General features: G+C 40.6%; 1 protein-coding gene across 6 annotated transcripts in view; it reads left to right on the forward strand.

Moving 5' to 3' along the window:
• The window catches only part of LOC128702204 (proton channel OtopLc), a 217,358-nt gene that overhangs the window by 174,296 nt on the left and 17,111 nt on the right, over nt 1-25,951 (forward strand). Inside the window, exon 1 of one of the 6 annotated variants that reach the window (XM_053796333.2) lies at nt 22,359-22,894. The exons of the other annotated variants lie outside the window; for them this stretch is intronic. Coding sequence (XP_053652308.1) covers nt 22,848-22,894 — 47 coding nt within the window. The 5' untranslated portion in view covers nt 22,359-22,847. Of the gene's footprint in view, nt 1-22,358; nt 22,895-25,951 lie in introns of those variants that run through there. 6 annotated transcript variants of the gene reach the window in all.

Here is a 25,951-nt window from a genome sequence, read left to right on the forward strand (position 1 = left end):
CTTGATCTAAGGAATTGGGCCAATGCTCTAATTCCTTGAATCAAGCCTGAATACCTTCCATTCCCGTAGGTGCTGTATGATCCCTATAAGTAATAATAATAATAGTTACGCTAACATTATTATTGTTAATTGTGTGTGTTGGGATCCAGCTCCCTGGCCCATTTATTTTTTCAGGGGGACCTGATCTATTTCTGGGTTGATGGGGTCCAGTTTTCCAGTTCTGTTTCTTTTCCTTCGAGGATTTGGTCTGTTTGTGTTGTACTTTTGTTGTGGATTGCAAACTCTGTCTCTCTGTGTGTATGCTCTTTATTAGTTTTGGTTGCAAGTGTCGTGCCTTAGCTCCTGGCCCCCGTCCATAAGTGAGATTCTATTCTTCCACCCACATCTACTCACTGTAACCACCATCCTCTCTCACAACCACCACTCGCATCCACAACACCCACTACCCCACCACCTACAACCACAAGAACAACCATCCTCACCCACAACTACATCCACAACCACTACCTACATCCACAACCACTACCTACATCTACAACAACCACCACCCACACTCGCAACAACAACCACCCACAACAACCAGCTACACCCACAACCACCACTCAATCTCTGCCACCCATAACGACTAGGACGCATACCGTCCCACACCCACAATTCATACCGCCCACCAACCACACCCACACCTCCAACCACCCACAACAACCACCACCTACACCCACAACAACCACCACCTACACCCACAACAACCTGGCAGCTTTTGGATCCGGATGCATCAGTACGAGACAGTCTTGTGACGTCACCCAGACAAACTCATGACGTCACGAGGTTGTACGCTGGACACCTTGCTCTAGTTCCGCTTCGCTCTTCCTCTTCTCTTTACACCTCGTCTCTTCTCCTGGTCTTCTTCCCATCCCCCTTCCTCTTCTATTACAGGTTGTCTCTCCTAGGCTTCTACCCACCTCTTTACTCCTCTTTATAAGTTTCTTTTTCTCCTCGTCTTCCTTCTCTTGTTCCAGGATCTCTGAGGCCCCTCGTTGTTTGGAAAATTCGAGCTCCAGTTCCAGGACTCCGTCACTTAAAGAACAAAAAGACACAATACCGCGACTGGAACAAAACACTACTTCCCCTACTTTCTACTACCTCTACTACTTTCACTACCAGCATTACGACTACCTCTACTACTTTCACTACCAGCATTACGACTACCTCTACTACTTTCACTACCAGCATTACGACTACCTCTACTACATTTTCTTCCTCTCTTTGTCCCGTCCCTGTCCTCGCCTATATATACAGGCTCACTCACTCTCCTCTGTCAGTGTGACTTGTAAATGGTCCAGGTCGGACCGAAACGTCGCCATAAGCTTTTCCTCTCTCCCATGTGCGGGTTATTTGTGTATTACTCCGTCTCTTTATCTCATGCCAGCTATATGAAAATATTGTCCCTCTAATATCTTTCAAGTCACATGAAAATATCATGCAAATATCATCCCTTCAATATCATGCCAGCCACGTGAAAAAATGTTTTCCAGGATCCCTTGTACACTGCTTCTTGTTCTTGTTCTCCATGTTCTTGGCACTAATACTTCATTCTTCCTTATTTTTCCTTCACACTGCACACGCGCAGAAAGATTGGCATGTGGGAGAAGATATGAGCAGATATGGGTTTGTGGGGTGTACTCGTCTAATTGTAGTTGCAGGGGGTCGATTCATATCTCCTGGCCTTGCCTGTTCACTGGTCGCTACTAGGACCACTTTCTTCCTGCCCTATGAGCTATGTATGGATCCTGCCTCCACTACATCACTCTCCAGACTTCCATTTCCTGACAACTCTGTGCCTGAAGAAGTACTTCCTAACATCCCTGTGACTCATCTGAGTTTTCGACTTCCAGTTGTGACCTCTTGTTGCTGTGTCAAATCTCAGAAACATTCTGTCCCTATCCACCTTGTCAATTCCTCTTGGTATTTTATGTCGTTATCATGTCCCCCTCCCATCCCTCCTGTCCTCCACTGTTGTCAGGTTTTGGAGGGGTGTGGGTGATGTGTGTGTAATGTGGATGTGTGAAGATGGTGATGGGTGTGTAAATGTGGATGTGTAGAGGTCTTGATGATGGGTGTTTGAAGGTGGAGGTGGGGTTATGAGATGGGTGTGGGGAAGATGTGGGTGAGCGTACAATGGAAAGTGTAAATGTTGATGGATGTGTGATAGTGGGGGTGGAGGGAGGAGGTGTGATAGTGTATACAGTGTATTAATATGTGGTAAGGTGGGGGTGTTGGTTCCTCTTCCGTGCTCAGGTACTCACCTCGACCACGCCCCTCGCATCCCTGGCATCTGCATCTCCCTCTAGCCTTACCGTCCACTGACCCGGATGCTCCTGTTTAGGCAGTCTCCCCTTGCACCCACCACCCAACTTATCTAAAATATATCACAATTTATCTCTCATACATGGTTCTCTACGCTGCTAGGCGCTTCGTGCTGTGCAAGTATCTAGAGCTTTCGTGTACCTTATGCACCACCATTTTTATTGTGATTCACCTCAATATAAATAAGTAAAACGTGAACATGTTGAGTGCTTGGAAAGTCGTGCAGTGTTACAACTGGAGACGTCTAAGACACATTCTCACCGCCTCAATATTCAACATCACTCAGATTGCCACTCGGCCTTTCCTCACTATTAAGAAAAAGTCTCCGTTCCACCCGGCCTTGGGCTATGTATATTACCGAAGCAAAGACACAACGGTTATTTCCAACAGCAAAAAAATGCCTGTAAATGTGTGTGGTGTCGCCCATGCGAGACAGCGGCGTCGCATCAAGACAATATGGCAGCAAATATCAACACAGACTTTTAATACTTTATTAAGTTTCGACTACTATTGAAATTTATCAGAACGATAATAACTAAGATATTTTAAAGCCTTACATAAAAAAATTAAACTTTCAGTATATAAGTTAGGTTAGGTAAGGTTTGTCAGGAAAGAGAACAGATGTCCTGTGGCGGGTCTTAGTCATACAGTGACCCACAGCTGGAACTTTTGGTCATTAGGCCGAGGCCTTCCATTGGCTTACCCGCCCATCCCTTTATTGACTGCACAAGGACCATTATAAAACTGCATTTAACATGTACACTATCAGTCAGGAAAACTTAATCTCTAAACTCACAGTTAAATTAAACTCTCAGGTGTGTATACACTATATATAGTTCAGTATATGGATAGTATTTTATTTGTAAGTAGAAATTGTAATATTACTCTGCGCGCTGTGCTCCAGTTCCCCGAATTTTAAGCCTGAATGCCTTCCACATCTCCCCCCCCCCCAGGCGCTGTATAATCCTCCGGGTTTAGCGCTTCCCCCTTGATTATAATAATAATAATAATAATACTCTGCGCGCTGGTCTTAGTGCCTTCCGCTGGTTTATCGGTTCAACCCATGAAAAATTAAATACCACCGTAAGATGTGATGGTATGTTTTCCACTTCATTTAAAACATAGAATAATTTATTCTTCATGTTAACTGGATTTAAAATCTACAGACTAAAAGAGAATCATTAAAGCAGCATGTGACTTGTTCGCCAAAAGTCAGGAATACTTTATCCTTAAGAGCTCAGAGTATATAGTGTATATAATGTTGCATTCTTTGGGTTGGTTGGTTATTGGAGTTTAAGGGGCACGTAAGTTTCCCCGTCTTTTAATAACATGTCCATTTGTCCACTATAATCTACCTTGTTCATAATTACTATCGCATTTGGTTTGTCTGTTTTGTAAGGTGAAGTCCAGGATCTTTCCTTAAAGCATGGTATAATTTAGCAAATCTTTAAGGAGAATTGTGTTGGAGAGGTCTGAGCAAAGCGTATCGACTGCACGAGGGTTATTGAAGATGAAAGATATACACCTCTGTGTATTTTTAAGTCATTTCCGAGATTAGTCACATTTTACTAAAGATTTCATAGGAAGAATATGCGTATAGTCTTAAATACAGCTTTGTTTTGAATTGAATTATCATTTACGGTCTAGAAGCGTAAAACTGTGTGGTGGTATTTACAGTGGTGTAAGTAGAATAGTGAGTGCCAGGCTCCAGGGTCGCTACAAAGAGCAGGGTGTGGGTGGTGGTGGTGGTAAGGAACACTGATGACTCCACAGCCAGGTACACGCCTACCCCCTGTTACCTTGCTCACTGCTGGCACTTCTGCTACATCACACGTGGGCGCACACACGTACACACACATGTGCACATACGTACACACACAAAGTATGCACACCTATACACACACAGAGTATACACACCTTTACACACACACAAAGTATACACACACACACGCCAGAACAGAGTTCGATTTTAAATCGGAAAATTCCACTGCACCAATTTTGCATTAAAACCTATCATTTTACAGAACTCCATCAGGGTAGAACTGCGCACAACAAAATTAAATAAATTTCCTCAACAAAAGCTAACATTTATAACCATCTTCAGCATTGAGAAACCATGTACGTTCTCATAACACAAAATAAAATAAGCTTCCACACAATCATTAGAAACACACTGACATTCAAAACTCAAGCCTAGTAAGCTTCCACAAGCTACATAAATTATTTAGAACAGGCCGTACATATTGGTTTTATTTATTTTTTAAGAAAGCTTTTGATAGAGGTTCCCATGAGAGACTGATATGGGAACCACAGAACTTAAAGGCAAGGTAATATAGTGGGTGAGAGTTTTTTCTGACATGAAACTGCAGACTTTGATAAGAGAAAAAATGTCCTTATAGGAAAATGTCACCAGCGGGGTTCCACAAGGATTAGTCCTTGTATGGGCCATTTTGTTTTCATCCATATAAATAACTATCCAGAAGGAATACAGAACTTTGACTGTGTTTGCGGGTGATACACAAATGTAATACAAATACTGATACACAAAAGTAATACAAATACTGTAAATCACTAGAAGACTGATCAATTAAGCAAATGTAGTGAAAGATGGATGATGGTAGTTGAATGTAGATAAGTGCCAGATAATGAAAATTTAATATTATTATTATTTTATTATTATTGTTATTATTATTATTATTATTATTGTTGTTGCTATTATTATTATTATTAGTGTTGCAATTATTATTATTCTGATATTTGCTGTTACTGTTATATTCATTTGTGAAGCAATAAACCTGTAGGGTTCATACAGTGCCTTGGGAATATAAATAATCAGGTTTGATCCAAGGAAAGGGAGGGCAATTCTAATTCCATAAACCACGAGACCTGCACCAGCGTCAACCCCCTCTCTCTCCAGTATGACAATGGAAGACACCGATAACAGACCATGTGAAGAATGTGGACTGAAAAGCTTATCACTGGAAGATCACACTAGTGACGTAGTGAGACTCTCGTAAACCACATTAGCAAACCTAAAAGTAGACTTCAACTGTAGGAATAGTGACATGCAAGACATTTTTTTAGGATGTAAATTGCGCCTAAATTGGAATATACAGCGGAAGTGTGGTTTCCGGACCACAACAGTATAAGTGGATGAGATGGAAAAAATCAAGAAATCTTATGAAATGGCTACCAGATCTAAAAAAAAAAAAAATATGAAAGTCATGTTTTCTTTAGGTTCTTCGACTACGAGGTTATCAGCACAAGAATTTCATGTATTGTCTGAGAACACCAAAAAGAGAGGATACATGGAAGTACTAGTTTGTCAGTAGAGTTGTAGATAAGTGGAACAAACTCCCAGGTAACGTCAGTGAGGGGAGAACTTTGAGCAACTTTAAATATAAGTTGGACAGGTATATGAATGGGTGTGAGTGGGCTAGTATGTATGCTGCAGTGTTTCTTCAGTCTTATTATCTTACTCTCGCTGATCGATAAATTAAAAAGAGGAGTATGATAAGGCTATGAGAGTTTACAAGACAATAGATCAAACTTTCTTAGCAATGAGACGGGAGATCATGAGGCCACAATCAACTGAACAAAGTAGTGCAGAGAGAATACCGGAAACTGTATTTTCTACAGATAGTTGATGAAATTACTGATGAACAATGGAAGAGGATTTTAGCCGTTGAAATTATTGATGAACAATGGAAGAGGATCCAGGCGAAGATCTTATTAACAGTGAAATCTTAATAAAATTATGTGGCGAACTATATACTGAAGACAGAATACTACGAACATAGCTTGGCTCTTGTAACTACAAATACCGAAGTCGAGACATCACGATGGTCGGTAGGTTAATGGGGCTTAAAACCTGTCGAATCTTAATGGGGCTTAAAGCCTATCGATTGTTCACCACCAGTCGGTAATTCTTTAATCCCTAAGTTAAGGATCAAACTTCTCGGTGTATATATGTGAGTATAGAACTGCTCTCGTAACTACAAATACTGAAGACTGTATAACACCCCCCTACCCATGCTATACGAAAAGTTAAGTTGCATGACCTTTATTGATTTATCGTTTCCCCATAAATACAATAATAAATGAGGCTGATAAATCATACGGCCTACTTCCGTGTTCTAGATTTTAACAGCTGATATTGTTTTCCGTTTTTCAGCTGTAATAGTCAACTGGAGGTTGTTGGCAGCTGTATCAAGAGTGGTTTCATGTACGAAAATTTTAAGCAGCACATTTGCTTATTTATAACTACGTGAGAGGTTGCAGATTAAATCTTAACTAGGAATATCCAGTTGATATTAAGTGCTATACCTGGGAAGTCCAGAGTTCAGTTATAAACCCATAATATTATGGTGATTTATGATTTTTTTTTTCACTTCCCTTTAATCAGTGTATATACAGTGGGGAAAATCTTTACAAGGGATATAAACACCGAGAAGTTTATTTCTCTCAGAGTAGATATGCTGAGAGGTTACTTTAATTCCCATAAAGAAAGTAAAGTATTTTTTATCTGGCGGTGAAAAAGGTTACGTGCAGTCTAACAATCTTAGTGTGGTCGAAAGGCTTTAAACACTATTAATTATCCAAGATCCTGTTACCCTAGCAGGGGTATCTCTCTCACTGTATATATGCTGAGTTTAATTAATCTATTTTTATAGAGGATTTAAGTATTCCTGACTTGGTGTACACGTGACTTCTAGCCCACGTGTAGTAGATAGGCTTTAAACCCCATTAACCAACCAAGTTTTTGTTGCACACATTTTTACGTCTATGTTCGGACATATTTTAGGATAGTACAAGATAATAACTTTTTAATGAGCTAAGAGTGGCTCCCCTAAAAAGCAAGCACTCTTACTACAGTTGACCAAGACCCATGTACGTTTTTAATGCTAGGTGACCCACTACAGTTGACTAAGACCCATGTACGTTTTTAATGCTAGGTGACCCACTACAGTTGACTAAGACCCATGTACGTATTTAATGCTAGGTGACCCACTACAGTTGACTAAGACCCATGTACGTATTTAATGCTAGGTGACCCACTACAGTTGACTAAGACCCATGTACGTTTTTAATGCTAGGTGACCCACTACAGTTGACTAAGACCCATGTACGTTTTTAATGCTAGGTGATCACTACAGTTGACTAAGACCCATGTACGTTTTTAATGCTAGGTGACCCACTACAGTTGACTAAGACCCATGTACGTTTTTAATGCTAGGTGACCCACTACAGTTGACTACGACCCATGTACCTATTTAATGCTAGGTGACCCACTACAGTTGACTAAGACTCGTGTACGTATTTAATGCTAGGTGACCCACTACAGTTGACTAAGACTCATGTACGTTTTTAATGCTAGGTGACCTACTACAGTTGACTACGACCCATGTACCTATTTAATGCTAGGTGATCCACTACAATTGACTAAGACCCATGTACGTTTTTAATGCTAGGTGACCCACTACAGTTGACGAAGACTCATGTACGTTTTTAATGCTAGGTGACCCACTACAGTTGACCAAGACCTATGTACGTTTTTAATGCTAGGTGACCCACTTCAGTTGACCAAGACCCATGTACGTTTTTAATGCTAGGTGACCCACTACAGTTGACAAGGACCCATGTACGTTTTTAATGCTAGGTGACCCACTACAGTTGACTAAGACCCATGTACGTTTTTAATGCTAGGTGACCCACTACAGTTGACCAAGACCCATGTACGTTTTTAATACTAGGTGACCCACTACAGTTGACTAAGACCCATGTACGTTTTTAATGCTAGGTGACCCACTACAATTGACTAAGACCCATGTACGTTTTTAATGCTAGGTGACCCACTACAATTGACTAAGACCCATGCACGTTTTTAATGCCAGGTGATCCACTACAGTTGACTAAGACCCATGTACGTTTTTAATGCTAGGTGACCCACTACAATTGACTAAGACCCATGTACGTATTTAATGCTAGGTGACCCACTACAGTTGACTAAGACCCATGTACGTTTTTAATGCTAGGTGACCCACTACAGTTGACTAAGACCCATGTACGTTTTTAATGCTAGGTGACCCACTACAATTGACTAAGACTCATGTACGTATTTAATGCTAGGTGACCCACTACAGTTGACTAAGACCCATGTACGTATTTAATGCTAGGTGACCCACTACAATTGACTAAGACCCATGTACGTTTTTAATGCTAGGTGACCCACTACAGTTGACTAAGACCCATGTACGTTTTTAATGCTAGGTGACCCACTACAGTTGACTAAGACCCATGTACTTTTTTAATGCTAGGTGACCCACTACAATTGACTAAGACCCATGTACGTTTTTAATGCTAGGTGACCCACTACAGTTGACTAAGACCCATGTACGTTTTTAATGCTAGGTGACCCACTACAGTTGACTAAGACCCGTGTACGTTTTTAATGCTAGGTGACCCACTACAGTTGACTAAGACCCATGTACGTATTTAATGCTAGGTGACCCACTACAGTTGAGTACGACCCATGTACGTATTTAATGCTAGGTGACCCACTACAGTTGAGTACGACCCATGTACGTATTTAATGCTAGGTAACCCACTACAGTTGACCATAACCCATGTACGTATTTAATGCTAAGTGAACATGGGCAGCAGGTATAATGAAACTTGCCCATTTATTTCCGCTATTCAGTAAATCGAACCCGGATCCTTGTGGCTGTAACCCGAACTTTCTAACAGCGAATTATGTGACACGTGCTAGAAAAGCCGTTAATAAAATAAGTGTTCCGTTTCGAGCAAACCATTGCGATAGATGTTGCCTAACACGGTTACTTAGAAAACTAAATTAATTATAAAGAGAAAAAAAAGCTACTGGCCTTTACAGAGTCGTGCTATGGAGGTCGTAGAGTGGTGCTGGGAAGAGTTACGACACGGGAGCAGATAGTGTTTGACCATACCCGCAGTGAGGCGGATATCCCTCTCTATATTATCCAGAACTTGCACTCCCTCAGTTCCCACTAAATCTGTCATTAATATCGAAAGAAATTTTTGATGGTGATGGGGGTTTTGTTAGTTAGGAAACAGGACAAGTGCCTTCCTAGTAATACAGAAGCATAAACACAAGTGATAGTAGTGACAGATAATAGTAATACTAGCTGGGACACTGACACACACACACACACACACACACACACACACACACACACACACACACACACACACACACACACACACACACACACACACACACACACACACACACACACAAGCACGCATATAACAACAGGCCTAGTGTCTAATTGACATGTGCCTAGGACAAAATGGTAACTAAAACACACACACACACACACACACACACACACACACACACACACACACACACACACACACATATAGACGAGGTGGACAAAGACGGGATGTTCCAGAGATGGGACACAGACACGAGAGGTCACAATTGGAAGTTGAAGACTCAGATGAATCAAAGGGATGTTAGGAAGTATTTCTTCAGTCATAGAGTAGTCAGGCCGTGGAACAGCCTAGAAAGTGAAGTAGTGGAGGCGGGAACCATACATAGTTTTAAGGCGAGGTATGATAAAGCTCATGGAGCAGGGAGAGAGAGGACCTAGTAGCAATCAGTGAAGAGGCGGGGCCAGGAGCTATGACTCGACCCCTGCAACCACAAATAGGTGAGTACAAATAGGTGAGTACACACACACACACACACACACACAAGCACGCATATACAACAGGCCTAGTGTCTAATCGACATGTGCCTAGGACAAAATGGTTACTAACACATACACACACACACACATACATAATCACATACACACACACACAAACACACACACACACACACACACACATATACACACACACACACATATATATATATATATATATATATATATATATATATATATATATATATATATATATATATATATATATATATATGCAAAACAACCACTCTGAAAGAATAGAGAAATTTCAAGCGCTTTCCTGACTACTCACTACTACTTGATAATGTGAGTAGTCACGAAAGCGCTTGGAATTTCTCTATTCTTTCAGAGTGGTTGTTTTGCATATTCTGAAATCACCTGTTTACTGTGATCTTATTGCATATATATATATATATATATATATATATATATATATATATATATATATATATATATATATATATATATATATATATATATATATATATATATTACATATAAGAAATGTTGCTCCAACAGTAAAGTGAATGTGAATTCGATATTCTTAACCAAATACATATCCAGAGTTGATTATAGATTTTGCTCTCCTTCGGCCAGATAACAAAGTGGTGGTTATCTCTACTGAAGGTACACACCCACACGCCTTTACCCACGTCATACACTCGTCTATTCACATGTACACACCTCTACTTACCATACTGGCCACTACCAAAGCTATACACTCTTCTACCCACGCCATGCACGCCTCTATCTACGCTTTACATGTTTTTATCCACGACACGTCTTTATTCACTCCATACACGCCTTTATCCACACCATAATCACCTTGAACCACACAGGACACGCTCCGGCTATACATGGCTCCTTTATGAAATTATTGACACGTCCTCACACAAGCTTCCGTTTCTACACGCCCTCAACCCTCATATATGATCATGGTAACACTCACGCCCACGTCCACACCCATGCCCGCAGTAGGTGAGTGTGGTAGTGGGTCGGGTGTATCAATATTAGCTAGAACTTTGAGGATGTCTTATATGTAGGTGATCACTGTTGATTATGTGGACTCACTCATTCTCTCACACACACACACACACACACACACACACACACTCATGTGTAGAGACCGACCTCTGCTTTGATTGTGTTTGTCTTCTCAGGGATGAGATCAGACATGTGTTCATATCCCTCTGCTCCATCTAAAGTTTTTTTTTTTTTAAAGACTTAAATAGTTGCTTCAGCTTATATATTGTGAATGCCTGTCTCTACATTGGACGTTATATGAATGTCTGTACGTACACACACACACACACACACACACACACACACACACACACACACACACACACACACACACACACACACACACACACACACATACACACACGCTGAGGTGGCAAGAAGAGCTAACTCGAGCAGAGCAAAGTTACTAGTAATGGGCGATTTCAACCACAGGGAGATCGACTGGGAAAACCTGGAGCCACATGGGGGTCCCGAAACATGGAGAGCCAAGATGATGGATGTGGTACTTGAAAACCTCATGCATCAACATGTCAGGGACACAACCAGAGAGAGAGGGGAGGATGAGCCAGCAAGACTGGATCTTGTGTTCACCCTGAGCAGTTCAGACATTGAGGACATCACTTACGAGAGGCCCCTTGGAGCTAGCGATCACGTGGTTCTGAGTTTTGATTATATAGTAGAGTTACAAGTGGAGAAGGTAACAGGAACTGAAGGGGACAGGCCAAACTATAAAAGGGGAGACTACACAGGTATGAGAAACTTCCTGCAGGAGGTTCAGTGGGACAGAGAAATGGTAGGAAAATCAGTAAACGAGATGATGGAATATGTGGCAACAAAGTGCAAGGAGGCAGAGGAAAGGTTTGTTCCCAATGGAAACAGAAATAATAGGAAGACCAAAACGAGTCCTTGGTTTACCCGAAGGTGTAGGGAGGCAAAAACTAAGTGCAACAGAGAATGGAAAAGGTACAGGAGGCATAGGACCCAGGAAAACAAGGAGATTAGTAGAAGAGCCAGAAACGAGTATGCACAGATAAGGAGGGAGGCCCAGCGACAGTATGAAAACGACATAGCATCGAAAGTCAAATCTGACCCGAAACTGCTGTATAGCCACATTAGGAGGAAGACAACAGTCAAGGACCAGGTGATAAGGCTGAGGAAAGAAGGTGGAGAACTCACAAGAAACGATCAAGAGGTATGTGAGGAGCTCAACACGAGATTTAAGGAAGTATTTACAGTAGAGACAGGAAGGACTCTGGGGGGACAGACCAGATGGGGACACCAGCAAGGAATACACCAACAAGTGTTGGACGACATACATACAGATGAGGAGGAGGTGAAGAAACTGCTAAGGGACATCGATACCTCAAAGGCAATGGGACCGGACAACATCTCCCCGTGGATCCTTAGAGAGGGAGCAGATATGTTGTGCATGCCACTTACCACAATCTTCAACACGTCCCTGGAAACTGGGCAACTACCTGAGGTATGGAAGACGGCAAATGTAGTTCCCATTTTTAAAAAAGGAGACAGAAAAGTGGCACTAAACTATAGACCTGTGTCATTGACATGTATAGTATGCAAAGTTATGGAGAAGATTATCAGGAGGAGAGTGGTGGAGCACCTGGAACGGAACAAGAGTATAAATGCCAACCAGCACGGATTCATGGAAGGCAAATCCTGTGTCACAAACCTTCTGGAGTTTTATGATAAAATAACAGAAGTAAGACACAAGAGAGAGGGGTGGGTTGATTGCATCTTCTTGGACTGCAAGAAGGCCTTTGACACAGTTCCTCACAAGAGATTAGTGCAGAAGCTAGAGCATCAGGCGCATATAACAGGAAGGGCACTGCAATGGATCAGAGAATACCTGACAGGGAGGCAACAATGAGTCATGGTACGTAATGATGTATCACAGTGGGCACCTGTGACGAGCGGGGTCCCACAGGGGTCGGTCCTAGGACCAGTGCTATTTTTAGTATATGTGAACGACATGATGGAAGGGTTAGACTCAGAAGTGTCCCTGTTTGCAGATGATGTGAAGTTAATGAGGAGAATTAAATCAGATGAGGACCAGGCAGGACTTCAAAGAGACCTGGACAGACTGGACACCTGGTCCAGCAAATGGCTTTTCGAATTTAATCCTGCCAAATGCAAAGTCATGAAGTTAGGGGAAGGGCACAGAAGACCACAGACAGAGTATAGGCTAGGTGGCCAAAGACTGCAAACCTCACTCAAGGAGAAAGATCTTGGGGTGAGTATAACACCGAGCATGTCTCCGGAAGCACACATCAATCAGATAACTGCTGCAGCATATGGGCGCCTGGCAAACCTGAGAACAGCATTCCGATACCTAAGTAAGGAATCGTTCAAGACACTGTACACCGTGTATGTCAGGCCCATACTGGAGTATGCAGCACCTGTTTGGAACCCGCACTTGATAAAGCACGTCAAGAAACTAGAGAAAGTACAAAGGTTTGCGACAAGGTTAGTTCCAGAGCTAAGGGGAATGTCCTGTGAAGAAAGATTAAGGGAAATCTGCCTGACGACACTGGAGGACAGGAGGGTCAGGGGAGACATGATAACGACATATAAAATTCTGCGTGGAATAGACAAGGTGGACAAAGACAGGATGTTCCAGGGAGGGGACACAGAAACAAGAGGCCACAATTGGAAGTTGAAGACACAAATGAGTCAGAGAGATATTAGGAAGTATTTCTTCAGTCATAGAGTTGTCAGGCAGTGGAATAGCCTAGAAAATGACGTAGTGGAGGCAGGAACCATACACAGTTTTAAGACGAGGTTTGATAAAGCTCATGGAGCGGGGAGAGAGAGGGCCCAGTAGCAACCGGTGAAGAGGCGGGGCCAGGAGCTAAGAATCGACCCCTGCAACCACAAATAGGTGAGTACAAATAGGTGAGTACACACACACACACACACACACACACACCAGGCCTAGTGTCTAATCGACATGTGCCTAGGACAAAATGGTAACTAACACACACACACACACACACACACACACACACACACACACACACACACACACACACACACACACACACACACACACACACATATATATATATATATATATATATATATATATATATATATATATATATATATTAGCACTACCATTTAGGAGACTACGGCTCAGGGCACCAAGAAAATGTGTGGCACATGAAAGAAGAAATAAGAGGGAAGAGGCATGACACTAAGTGATGGATTGTAACCTTTATCTTACCTCGGAATCCTTCCATCTTTCCCATTCTGGTAACGAATAGGTTCCCCAACTCAAGTCTCCCAGCCTCCAGTTTCCTAAAAGATTCTAGAAGAAACATAACGTAATAGCCACAGTTTATCTTAACGTTTGTTTCAACTGTGTAACCAGTATATAGAATAGGATAGCCACACACTGCGGATGTAAATAATTTAGTTTAATCAAAATTATACACGTGGCAAATATATGATAAAAATGTAAGCTTGAGTTACAAGCGGGTTGGCCCTGGGGGAAGAGTTCTTATATTGTATAAATTTAAGTGATGTTATTCAACGCTGCTGCAGTTCTCACTTAGATCCGTGATATATAAACGACGTCGATCAGCCCACACTCTTAATGACAGGAAGTATTTCTCTGTTGCTAAGACAGTCAAATGAGCGACTGTTTAACGAATATTGAAGTTTCAAAACTCCAGCCCGTCGCGTTAGCCACTAGACCAGCTAGCCACAATAAGATTCATCCAACTAGGTATATTTCTACACCATAGGAAGGTTAGCACAGGCACCTCTGTGACCACAAATGCAAGTTTTTACAGACGAATCTCCAGCTAGCGTGGCCGTGACGAACTCTAGCTCAAGTCCCTTCACTGCCGTCAACATGACTCAAGAAATCGTAATGACACGATTGCTAGCTGGTCTAGTGGCTAACGCGACGGGCTGGAGTTTTGAGACTATAACCGCGGGTTCAATCCCGGCCGGGGGTATGGAATCTTGAAGTGATTATAATTATCTACGACGCTCGATGTGTCCCGTTTTCTATTCGTTCATCAGAATATTTTGAAAATAAAAAGGCACTACCATGACTGGAACAATACATAAATAATTTTATGATTAGTGGTATAGTATATTTTTAATGATAGAGGACAATCTAACCTAAACTATTAAAGTAAATCGAGAAATCTGTGAGAAATCACAGAATTTAGGAGGCTGGGTTGCGTCGCTGGTGTTGACAATGACTTGTGATTGGTCCGCCTCCCTTTCCCGTCACCTGCACAATGTATTGGAAATGAAACCTGAATGACCTTTCAGTGTGTTTAGACTATTATCAAGTCGCTAGTGGGTAAGAAAATAAGATAAATGTCAGGTCAAACCACATGTGTTCTGAAGATTAGAGAATTTGACAGTGCACAGTGAGAGACAAACATTTCACAAAGTGAATCCTGGGATAAGATCCAGGTTACCAATAGATATAAAGAATGTAATTCAAAGAAAACCTTTATTTCAGACGTTTCTAGCTTCATCGAGACTAGATAAAAACTCATCGAAATTTGATATTGAGACGATGAAGCTTAATCCTATATAAAGAGAAGCCTCGCCACAGTCCGTTGCCCAACACAACGGGAACCCCAAGTGAAGAGGTCTGACGGAAGTCAAAAGCACCCTGATGGAGCCACTATGCTACATTGGAAGGGTGGAAAGCAGATTGCCTGGGACTACACTTGTGCCGCCACATTGGCAGACACCTACTTCCCATACTCCGTACCTGAAGGGGGTGGAGCTGCCAGCCACAGGGAGACCCAGAAGACCTGCAAATATGAAGGCCTTTCCCCTTGCTATAACTTCATCCCAGTAGGGTCGGAGACCCTTGGAGCATGGTGGGTGGTAGAAAATTTTCAGATGGCTTCAGGAAGAACCTTGAGTTTTCCCTGAAGAAAGTTTATTCTTTTCTCTGAGGATGAAGGTCCCCAGGACAGTTCCAGAAGTGGTACCTCTCTATATTATATATATATATATATATATATATATATATATATATATATATATATATATATATATATATATATATATATATATATATATATATATAATAAATATATATATATATATATATATATATATATATATATATATATATATATAATAAATATATATATATATATATATATATATATATATATATATATATATATATATATATATATATATATATATATATATTATATATATATATACGTATATATATGCAAAACAACCACTGAAAGAATAATGAAATTCTAGGCGCTTTCGTGACTACTCACATTATCTTTCCACTACTGACGCTCTATCACTTCGTCCTGATTCCTCTCATGCCAAACACACTTTATCTACTTTATTTTCTCTTTGTATATAGACTTTTACGATTTTCTGAGCTATTTGGAGTGGGCTCTAAGCTGGTGCCGCGTATTAGTCTTAAGGAGAGGAGAGACGTTAGGCCAAGTCCCATTACAACTTCGTTCCTGTTCACCTAGTAGGAAATATGTGCCTAGGAAATAGTCGACTGTTGTGGGTAGCTTCCCAAGGAGTGGTCAGATACAGCATTTTCAAGGCATCTGGGAACGTAATCACCTTTAATTAAAATTACCAACTCAGTCGCTCTGTGGGACACAGTTATTCCAGGCGCTGTATATTACTAATTATTTATTATTATTATTATTATTATTATTATTATTATTATTATTATTATTATTATTATTGTTGTCAGGGAAAGGCGCCGAACCCGTAAGAGTCATATTGCGTGGGGAATGGGAGGCAATCGAGTTCAATCTAAGGACAGGATAGATTTAATTCCTTTAAGAATATAAGAACGAAGGAACACTGCAGAAGGCCTACTGGCCCATGCGAGGCAGGTCCAAGTCTCCTACCGGCTTAAGCCAATGCACCCAACCTAGTCAGGTCAGGTCACATTGACTTAAGGGAGGAACACGGCAACCGACCTGGTAGCACAAGCTATCAGGTCCAACTCACACCCACCCACATCCACTCATGTATTTATGCAACCTATTTTAAAGCTACACAACGTTCTGGCCTCTATAACTGTACTCGGGAGTTTGTTCCACTCATCCACAACTCTATTACCAAACCAATACTTTCCTATATCCTTCCTGAATCTGAATTTTTCCAACTTAAAACCATTGCTGCGAGTCCTGTCTAGGCTAGATATTTTCAGCACACTATTTACATCCCCTTTATTTATTCCTGTCTTCCATTTATACACCTCAATCATATCCCCCCTAATTCTACGTCTTTCTAGAGAGTGCAGATTCAAGGCCCTTAGTCTATCCTCATAGGGAAGGTTTCTGATACATGGGATCAACTTTGTCATCCTCCTTCGTACATTTTCCAGAGAATTTATATCCATTCTGTAATACGGTGACCAAAACTGTGCAGCATAATCTAAATGAGGCCTAACCAAGGATGTATAGAGTTGAAGAACAACCTGAGGACTCCTATTATTTATGCTTCTTGATATGAAGCCAAGGATTCTATTCGCTTTATTGCGAACACTTATGCACTGTTGTCTTGGTTTCTGATTACTGCTAACCAGAACTCCTAAATCTTTTTCGCAATCACCGGCATCCAAGCACCTCACTTAAAAGGCCAGGCGCTGTATAACTACGTGTTTAACAATTACCCATTAATAATAATAATTTAATATAATTATTATTATTATTATTATTGTTGTTATTAAGCTTCGCTACCTGCTTACGTGAGTTCTTGACTCGTGTTATGCTTTGTCTTACATTCTCTGTGTGTTCTCCCGACGTCTTTCTGGTCCAGTCGAATCCTAGAAAGTGATACATACTCGCAGTGAAAGTCAACATGTGCTTCGTATTGAGTTTTACGGTTTCTGTTGTCACGCAGGAAATACGCCTTGGGGCTTGAAGTTTCTTGGCTGCCTCCAAATGATACTGTGTACCATTTTATTATTATTATTATTACTATTGTGTGATCAAATTATCTGCATGAGGTTTACAGGGTATTACCTGAATTATTACAGGCAAATAATTTGGGTGAGATAAGTGAGACTTAAGTCACAGTTGGTCGCAGGACTGGGACTCCCTCAGTGCCCACATCATCACCACTCACACAAAAAGCTAGACCTGACATTAAATTAATTACAGTATTAAAACCAGCTACTCTGACTATATATGATTAGGCATGCTGGGTACATAAAAGAAATTCGTATTACCACTTACCATTTAATTACTGTAGATCACACTATAACACCTGCCTGACACCTAGACCCTACAGTGGCCAGTTAGAGATTTAAATGAGAGGGCTAATTGTGCACTTCCCTGTGAGTGATGGTCGTATCCCTTATCTTCCGCCATCCACACGTACTTCTTGAGGTCCAGCAAATTTCCTGTCCCAATTCTTCAGCAGGGGACATTAACACGGGTTCCTATTACAAACTCAGGCCGAAAAAACCCAGTTTGGATACAAAGACGCCGAATTATTAGCTGAATTTTCCACGACAACCAATACCAACAAATTACAAATGGCGTCCTCTTCCGGCATCACTCAGCAGCTGTTCTACACCCCCCTCACTCGAAATTTCTCGAGAGACTCAAATTAGCATCATATTTTATTACACAATTGTTGTATTATTTAAATTTACACATGCTGAATTTAGGAAAATCCAAAATTTTCCGCACCACTTATAACATGAAAATCCTCGAAAATTAATACATTTTTAGCACTTACAAACTAAACAGTATAAAACGTGACCTCACACTTTGTGAAAAAGACTTAGCCATTAATCTCTCAGCCTTGGTAGGTGTTCAGTCCCTCAGCCAGAAAGATTATATTGGAACACAAGATATTCTGTATACCGAGAGGTGTACTTCTCTCAGCGTATATATGCAGAGAGTATACTTTAATTGTTGCTTCGGGGGTTAAATATTCTTGTCTGGTGGTGAACAGGTTACGTGCAGCCTTAATGACCCTAGTTTTGTCCACGGGCATTAAACTTCGTTCACTAACTAATGTTTCGATCTGTCTGAAGATCTTAAAGTATCTAAACATTGTTCTGATAAAAGTTTCTCCGCAAACGCGTCTTTTCTTTCTTTGCTGCCTTCTTGCAAGAAGGCAGCAAAGAAATTAGTGTTAAATTTACCTCACCTCGGGATATGAGGTCAGTGGTAATGCCAGTGTGCAGCCGCCTCCTCGTGGCAAACGTCGGTATTTTTATGTTAGTTGAGGACCGTCGATAAAACAACGTTAGCACTAAAATTTAAACATGAGTATTTTACATTATTGTTATTATTATTAAAGATTTGTCGGTATTCTCCCGGCCCGGGCCTTTTCCAAGTGGTGGCCCGACCTTGCTCCCTGTCTTGGGAGTGTCTGAGACCTAAGTCTCCCATGGGAGGAGGCACAAGTACCTCATCTTTGGGACCAACTGTCCCCAGGCCTAGCCACAAGTTAGGCCTCTCTGGTCTGCCATCCCCGCCCCAAGGGGGCTAATGGGAATGGCAGTCTTGTGAGCTGCAAGCTCTGGCTCAGGCACCTACCCTGTCCTAGAAGGGCTGGGCATGGTGTCGATATTTTTTTTTTATATCGCTGAGTCACGTGATGTTAGTCCGTTTGAAGCACTCACACAACCTTACTACCACCTCTTCGCCTCGACTAACGAGTATCGAGGAATAAAAAGGAGATTTAACTTAACACATATGTTAAACGACAAAGATACACTCAATAGTGTAAGCCTTCATTATAATGTTTCGCTCAAGGAGGGCTTCATCAAATTCTAACTTGACGTGATATTTTGTTCGTCAGGAATGGGAATAAGTGTCTTGTGATAAGGACAGTCATCTGATAATAATCATTTAGTGGTTAAGCATCTGCCGGCCATCCCCAGCTACTTTTGACACCCCATGAAATAACGTCATTACCTAGCATTGTATCGTGAGACTGGAGTACGTGTGGTTGGTTCGAGAAGAGAGGACCTGGTGTGCGGGAGCACAAGATGATGTGATGGGTGTAAGAGAGCAGGTGAGGAGCACCAACGCTCCGGGGAATATGTTGTCATTGCCTGAAATGGCATGACCGAGGGCTCATGGCTCTCACGGGTTTATGAGATGTTCCTCTGGAAGATTTTATCTTGTCAGGCTACTCTGTTCTGTATGATAGTTACATAATGGGAACACCCGCAGTGTGCGGCTGCCCAGTTTTATGTGAGTTACGTGTTGAAAACCCACAGGGTGTGGGTACCCTATTATTCTGTGATAATTACTTGTTGGAAACACCCGCAGGATGTGGTTACCTTCTTCTGTAACAGTTGCATCTTAGGAACACTCGTAGTGTGCGGCTGCCCTATTCTGTATGATAGTTACACTGTGAAAACATCCGCATTGTGCATTTATCCAGTTCTTTATAATATTAATACTGTGGAACAAAAGTTAGCAATGTTTCTATGTCGCATTCTGTTACACAGGAAGAGTTTCATACCTGAGGTAGTGAAATCTTGGTTAGAGCCAGACAACATTATTAGGGCGCTAAGAACCCCCAGTATAGATAAGCACTGTTATATACACCGAGAAGTGTATATTAGTGCCTATACACAGAGTTTTCTTGATCGGTGATGAACAGTGTACATGCACCCTTAATGAACCTCGTGTAGACGATAGGCTTTCATTCCAATTAACCAACCAGTATAATGTTATACTTTTGGGGGAGGGGGGTAGCGTAAGGTTAATCTTCATAATTTATCACCACTGTTTGCTTAAAACTTTTATGCTTTATAAACAACCATTGTATAACAATAAGTCTGGAAAAAATATGTAATTAAGCTAAATAGCGGGTATTTTATCTTCAAGAAATCCGAGTTCGATCTCTACTTTCCAAACTCTGTATCCTAAAATATAAATTATAAAATAAATAACGATAAAAACCATTGTGAATTATTTATTTATCTGAAATAATATTGGCTAGATCCTCCTTCCGGGATTTTTCCACTAGGATCTGCTGAAGGGAAGGAAAAAGTGTTGATGTTAAATAATGATTACGACTTCATCCTCAAGTTGGTATAAATAATAATAATAATAATAATAATAATAAAGTATATAAATTGAACTGTTTTATTAAAAGCCCGTAGAACGCTTAGTATATCGTGGTATTGCTGAATTTTAATTAGTCTTGTAGTTATTTAGTAATATATGTATTAGCAGTGTTGCACTTATGACTTTATTATTGTTATTTGTAATAGTAGTAATAGTATGATATTAATAAGTGCTAAAGCAGCATTATTATTTTTATAATCATAACTAAGTGCTAAACCCACAAGGGTCATACAACGCTGGCTAAAACAATAGAGATCATACAAAGTTTGAAGATTGCGAGATAATTAGGTTTGATCTAAGGAAGGGAAGTTAAGCTCCAGTTTCTCGGATCTAAAAGTCGTCAACGGCATCAAGGTGACTTAACTCCCTCAGGGTATTGTGAGTCTATTAATAGTTCCATTGTTCACTTGCTTTTCTTGTTATAAGTGTCCGAATACTTAGAATACAGTGACAGAGGCTCAGAGGAATTTTATAACTACGAGTATACATGTAAAGTAGCTTTTGTCGTGTTAAGATCCGTGCAAGATAATTCACCTGAAATTCAATTTAATAAAAAAAACAGACATCCGCCTATAATAACACTATAATAACGAAAAGTGATAACATTTCATCTATATATTTATCGTGGATACTGATTATATATGAACAAGTCATAATATGCCGCTCATAGCAGGGATTGATGAAGTCCTTGATGGACTAAATGTCTTCTCAAAAATGCCATAAATCTCGTGTCTCATTAACATATTTCAGGCCAATTCACGATCTGCAGACTTGCACATATTAACATTACTGCTCAACTTTGATATTATAATCGTGCCATAGTGACCATCTGAAATTAGGGGACAGTTAACCTGGTCTTTGAAAAACTTACTGCTAGACCTTTAGACCTGCCTCCCTTTCCCCCTCCTCCTTCCTCCCTCCATCACCCCTCCCATCGTGCCATTATAATAGTAGTATTATTTTAATGGGCCTAAGAGTGAGAAACACTGGACAAGAAGTCAACATGTTCCGCCATTCCAGATGTTTACATTGCGCAAGAAAGAATTTGCTCTTGAGGATTCCAGGTAGCTGGTTGACAGTCCGGGGATTCCCCCTAGTGGTCTGGAGGCGGGGTCTGGGGCAGTAACTACCCCCAACGCGCTGCTACACCATCCACAAGTCACACATCCTCCGCCAAGGCCGAAAGACTCTGCCGTTGTAGGCAGGATCCCAGGAGCCTCACTTGGTGTGGAAGCCACGGAGGGCGCGCTAGCAGCTACGGGGAGTTCCAGCGCCTGGACCTGAAGTACGCCACCAAGGGATTACCGCTACAGAAGTCTTCAGTACCCCGTACTCGGATGTTGCCGGATTATACCGTGTAATTGGAGAAACTGTTCCTCGTTTCAGCGGTAATTAGCATCAGTGTTTGTGTATTAGCCTCAAAGAGAATTTTAGCCACAACCTGAAGAGAGTGTTGAAGGAAATTTTTTAAAGAGACTGTGCGCTATGCAATGGATGTTTGTGTTAGTGTATGGAAAATCGTCACAGGTTCAGTTAAAAGATTTGTGACGCGCTCTCAGGTGTTCTCGTTTGTGTTCTGGGACTTAGTACAAACAAATAACCTTGCGGCCTTTTCTTTCGGATATATAAAATGACGACAATTAGGATTCCTCTGCATCTAGTCCTCAGCAGTATTAGGTGAGTTGTAAGTACAATCTACTTAAGTTTCTCCCCTAATTTATCGATTTTTCTCTAACAGTACCAGAGTTCTTCCTTTGATACTTTTTCTGTAACCTTCCGCCCCTCAAGAGAAATGCCTTGATGCCGGTGACTAGGGCTCTTGATCGAAGAGATTGAACTTATCTCTCCTTCCTTGGATCGAATATGATTTTCCTAGATGTTATATAACCCCTGTGAAGTTCACGCTTCCTGAATAAAAAAAATATATATATTCCGTTAGCCATTAAAAATGTCAATGAGTGCATTGAGCCCAATTATTTAAAATTTAGAACCATATTTTGTGCACATGTACTTTGCACACACTGTTTGTTTGTAAACTGTACTCGCCTAATTGTGCTTGCAAGAGTTGGTTCATGGCTCCTGGTTCCACCTCAACTCTTATCGATCGGTTTCACTGATTTCTGGACTCTGCGGCCCGATCATGTTTACTCTTTTGGTCCATTCAACGCAGAGTAGTAAAAGCTCGACCCCTCAAGGAAGGTTCCTTGATGCTGGTGAGGGGCTCTTGATCTAAGAAACAACTTGCAGTCTGTATGACTCCTATGGATTTAGTGCTTCCCCATAAATACAGTACAGTAAAGGCTTGATCATCTTATCTAATCGCGGCGCTATTTAAGGCAGGCTGTTGGTGATACATCTCAGAACTGTGTTATGTACTAGTGTATACCGATATTGTGTTCAAACACTTGATAAGTTCCCATCAGTATTATGTATACCAGTATTTTATAGTGTTACCATAGCGTATTTTGAATAAACTTCGATGCGTGCGTTGCAACAAATCTGATTTACTAAAAGAATCTTTTGACCTTTAAAGACGCCACCTGCCGGACCTTCCTAGTGTGGGGGAGTTTCCTGGTCTGCCTGGCAGAGGCTCATGTAAATATTGACACTCTTGCCGTATTGGGCATGTAATTAGCCTAATTTTGTTTAAAGCCTAACGACTGCATGAGGGTGATTAACGCTGCAGTGTACTTGTTCATTGACATCAAGAATACTTTAACCCCTAAAATTATTATTTAAAGCGAGGTATACACACCTCTTTGCGTACATGGAGTGAGAAGCAAGTGTTATTACACCATGTGACATGGAGTGATGATACTCGTTCTTTGTCATGTTAAAAACTGTTTTTTTAGCATTCATTTTCACGTTATGAAATTATCAAGATATCAGTCGGTGTATATACGAGTGATACATTTTTTTGGTGTGTATACTCAGATATACATATGTAGGTGCATATACTCTAAGAGTTATAAGTCTCGGTTTATACACTATGGTTCACACATCTCGGTGTATTTACACAATATCTCGGTAAATACACTGGTATATACATACACTGATATACACTTATTAGTACATCTGTCAATATATATATATATATATATATATATATATATATATATATATATATATATATATATATATATATATATATATATATATATATACCGTGATACGCATCTCTGTATATACCTCTGTAAGGACCATAATTCTGCTACTAATACTGACATCATGTTAAGTTCTTATTGCTTTCAGTGTTCCATATACGTACTTGATGTTTTATGAACACTGAAGACATAAAAATCCTGTGATAGTCATATTCTAGTTCATCTCGACTACATTTTGGTCTCAGTAGACGAAGTGTAGTGCTGAGAGGGTAGTCAGGTGGTAGCTGGCATGATGCTGTAGCCAAGTTTGAAGCAGTTATCAGTTTTTACATCAGTGCCTATATCAGAAAAAATGTCTGGAGGGGACTCCCCGCTATAATCTACTTTTTGTATGAGGTGTTGTCGCCAGGCTGTTTATTAGATATTCTTTTTTGTTTATCTTAAATTACCGTGGAATGTTGTTAAGGAAAAAAAGTAACTTGTACTAGGACGCACATTACGGCGATAGAAATATTCCAGATGAAAGAAAACATAAACATATTAGTTGTATACAGGCAAACGTGGCACCCGTAGTCAGCTGAGCAAAGTGGTTCTGGCTCCAGTTTTTTTGTTCGCCAGGGTGTGGTAGCTACAATGACAGCTGGCAAATTCCGACTTCCTCATATACTACACAATTTCATTCGAATTTATATTAATTCCGTATCACGTTTAGTGTTTTACCGTAAGCAAGGTAAGAGTGTTAACTTGTGTGGAGCAAACAATGCTCAAACAAATAACGATGCAAGCAAGCAAGCAAGCAAGCATGTAACAGGAGCCAGTGCCTCCCAAATCAACTCAAAAGGTTTCGCTCAGTCTCTAATCTTTAAATTTCTTAGTAGTAAGTAAAGAAGCAAGTTTTTGTTTATTCCTCATACATATTTGAAAACTCTTACAATGGTTTTGTATATTGCAGTAAATTATGTAGACTTCAATCTATGACAATCGAATAAAGTACGAATCACATTGAAATTAACCACATCTCAGCAAACTAATTTCTAAAGGTTAATATTGGGCGGGGGCTTAAGTTTGGACCCACAGCATAGGACTTGTTAGGTAAGAATTTGAGGCGACATAACGTGAAGTTGCGGTCTACCTCCTGGTACTGTCACCACAAAGTATATACCTAACGCTAAATATCACCTCACAACAAAGAAATATATATATATATATATATATATATATATATATATATATATATATATATATATATATATATATATATATATATATATATATATATATATACACATTAGAATTGTTGGGAGACTAGAACGCGGCAAGTCAAAAACAAGTGAAGATGCTGCTCGTCAAGATTGATGAACTGAACACATCGACTCCAGACTGAGGGACTGATTACCCCTAACTCCTCCTCATCTTTCACCTTTCTCTGCATTAGACTGGAGAAGCCACTGCGTGCCGGAACGTTTCCAGAATAAAGATACCCAGTTGTTGCGCAAGTGTTTCATTTATCAAGTCAGAAACATGCTGTGGACTTAACAATGTTACTATAGCTTCGAGCTGCGACTCTGCGAGGTTTTACATAGATCTCAAATCACCCAACAGGCATTGACGGAGTATAGCTCTTGTCACT

The sequence above is a fragment of the Cherax quadricarinatus genome, chromosome 83 (genome assembly GCF_038502225.1).
Source record: "Cherax quadricarinatus isolate ZL_2023a chromosome 83, ASM3850222v1, whole genome shotgun sequence".
Lineage (NCBI taxonomy): Eukaryota > Metazoa > Arthropoda > Malacostraca > Decapoda > Parastacidae > Cherax > Cherax quadricarinatus.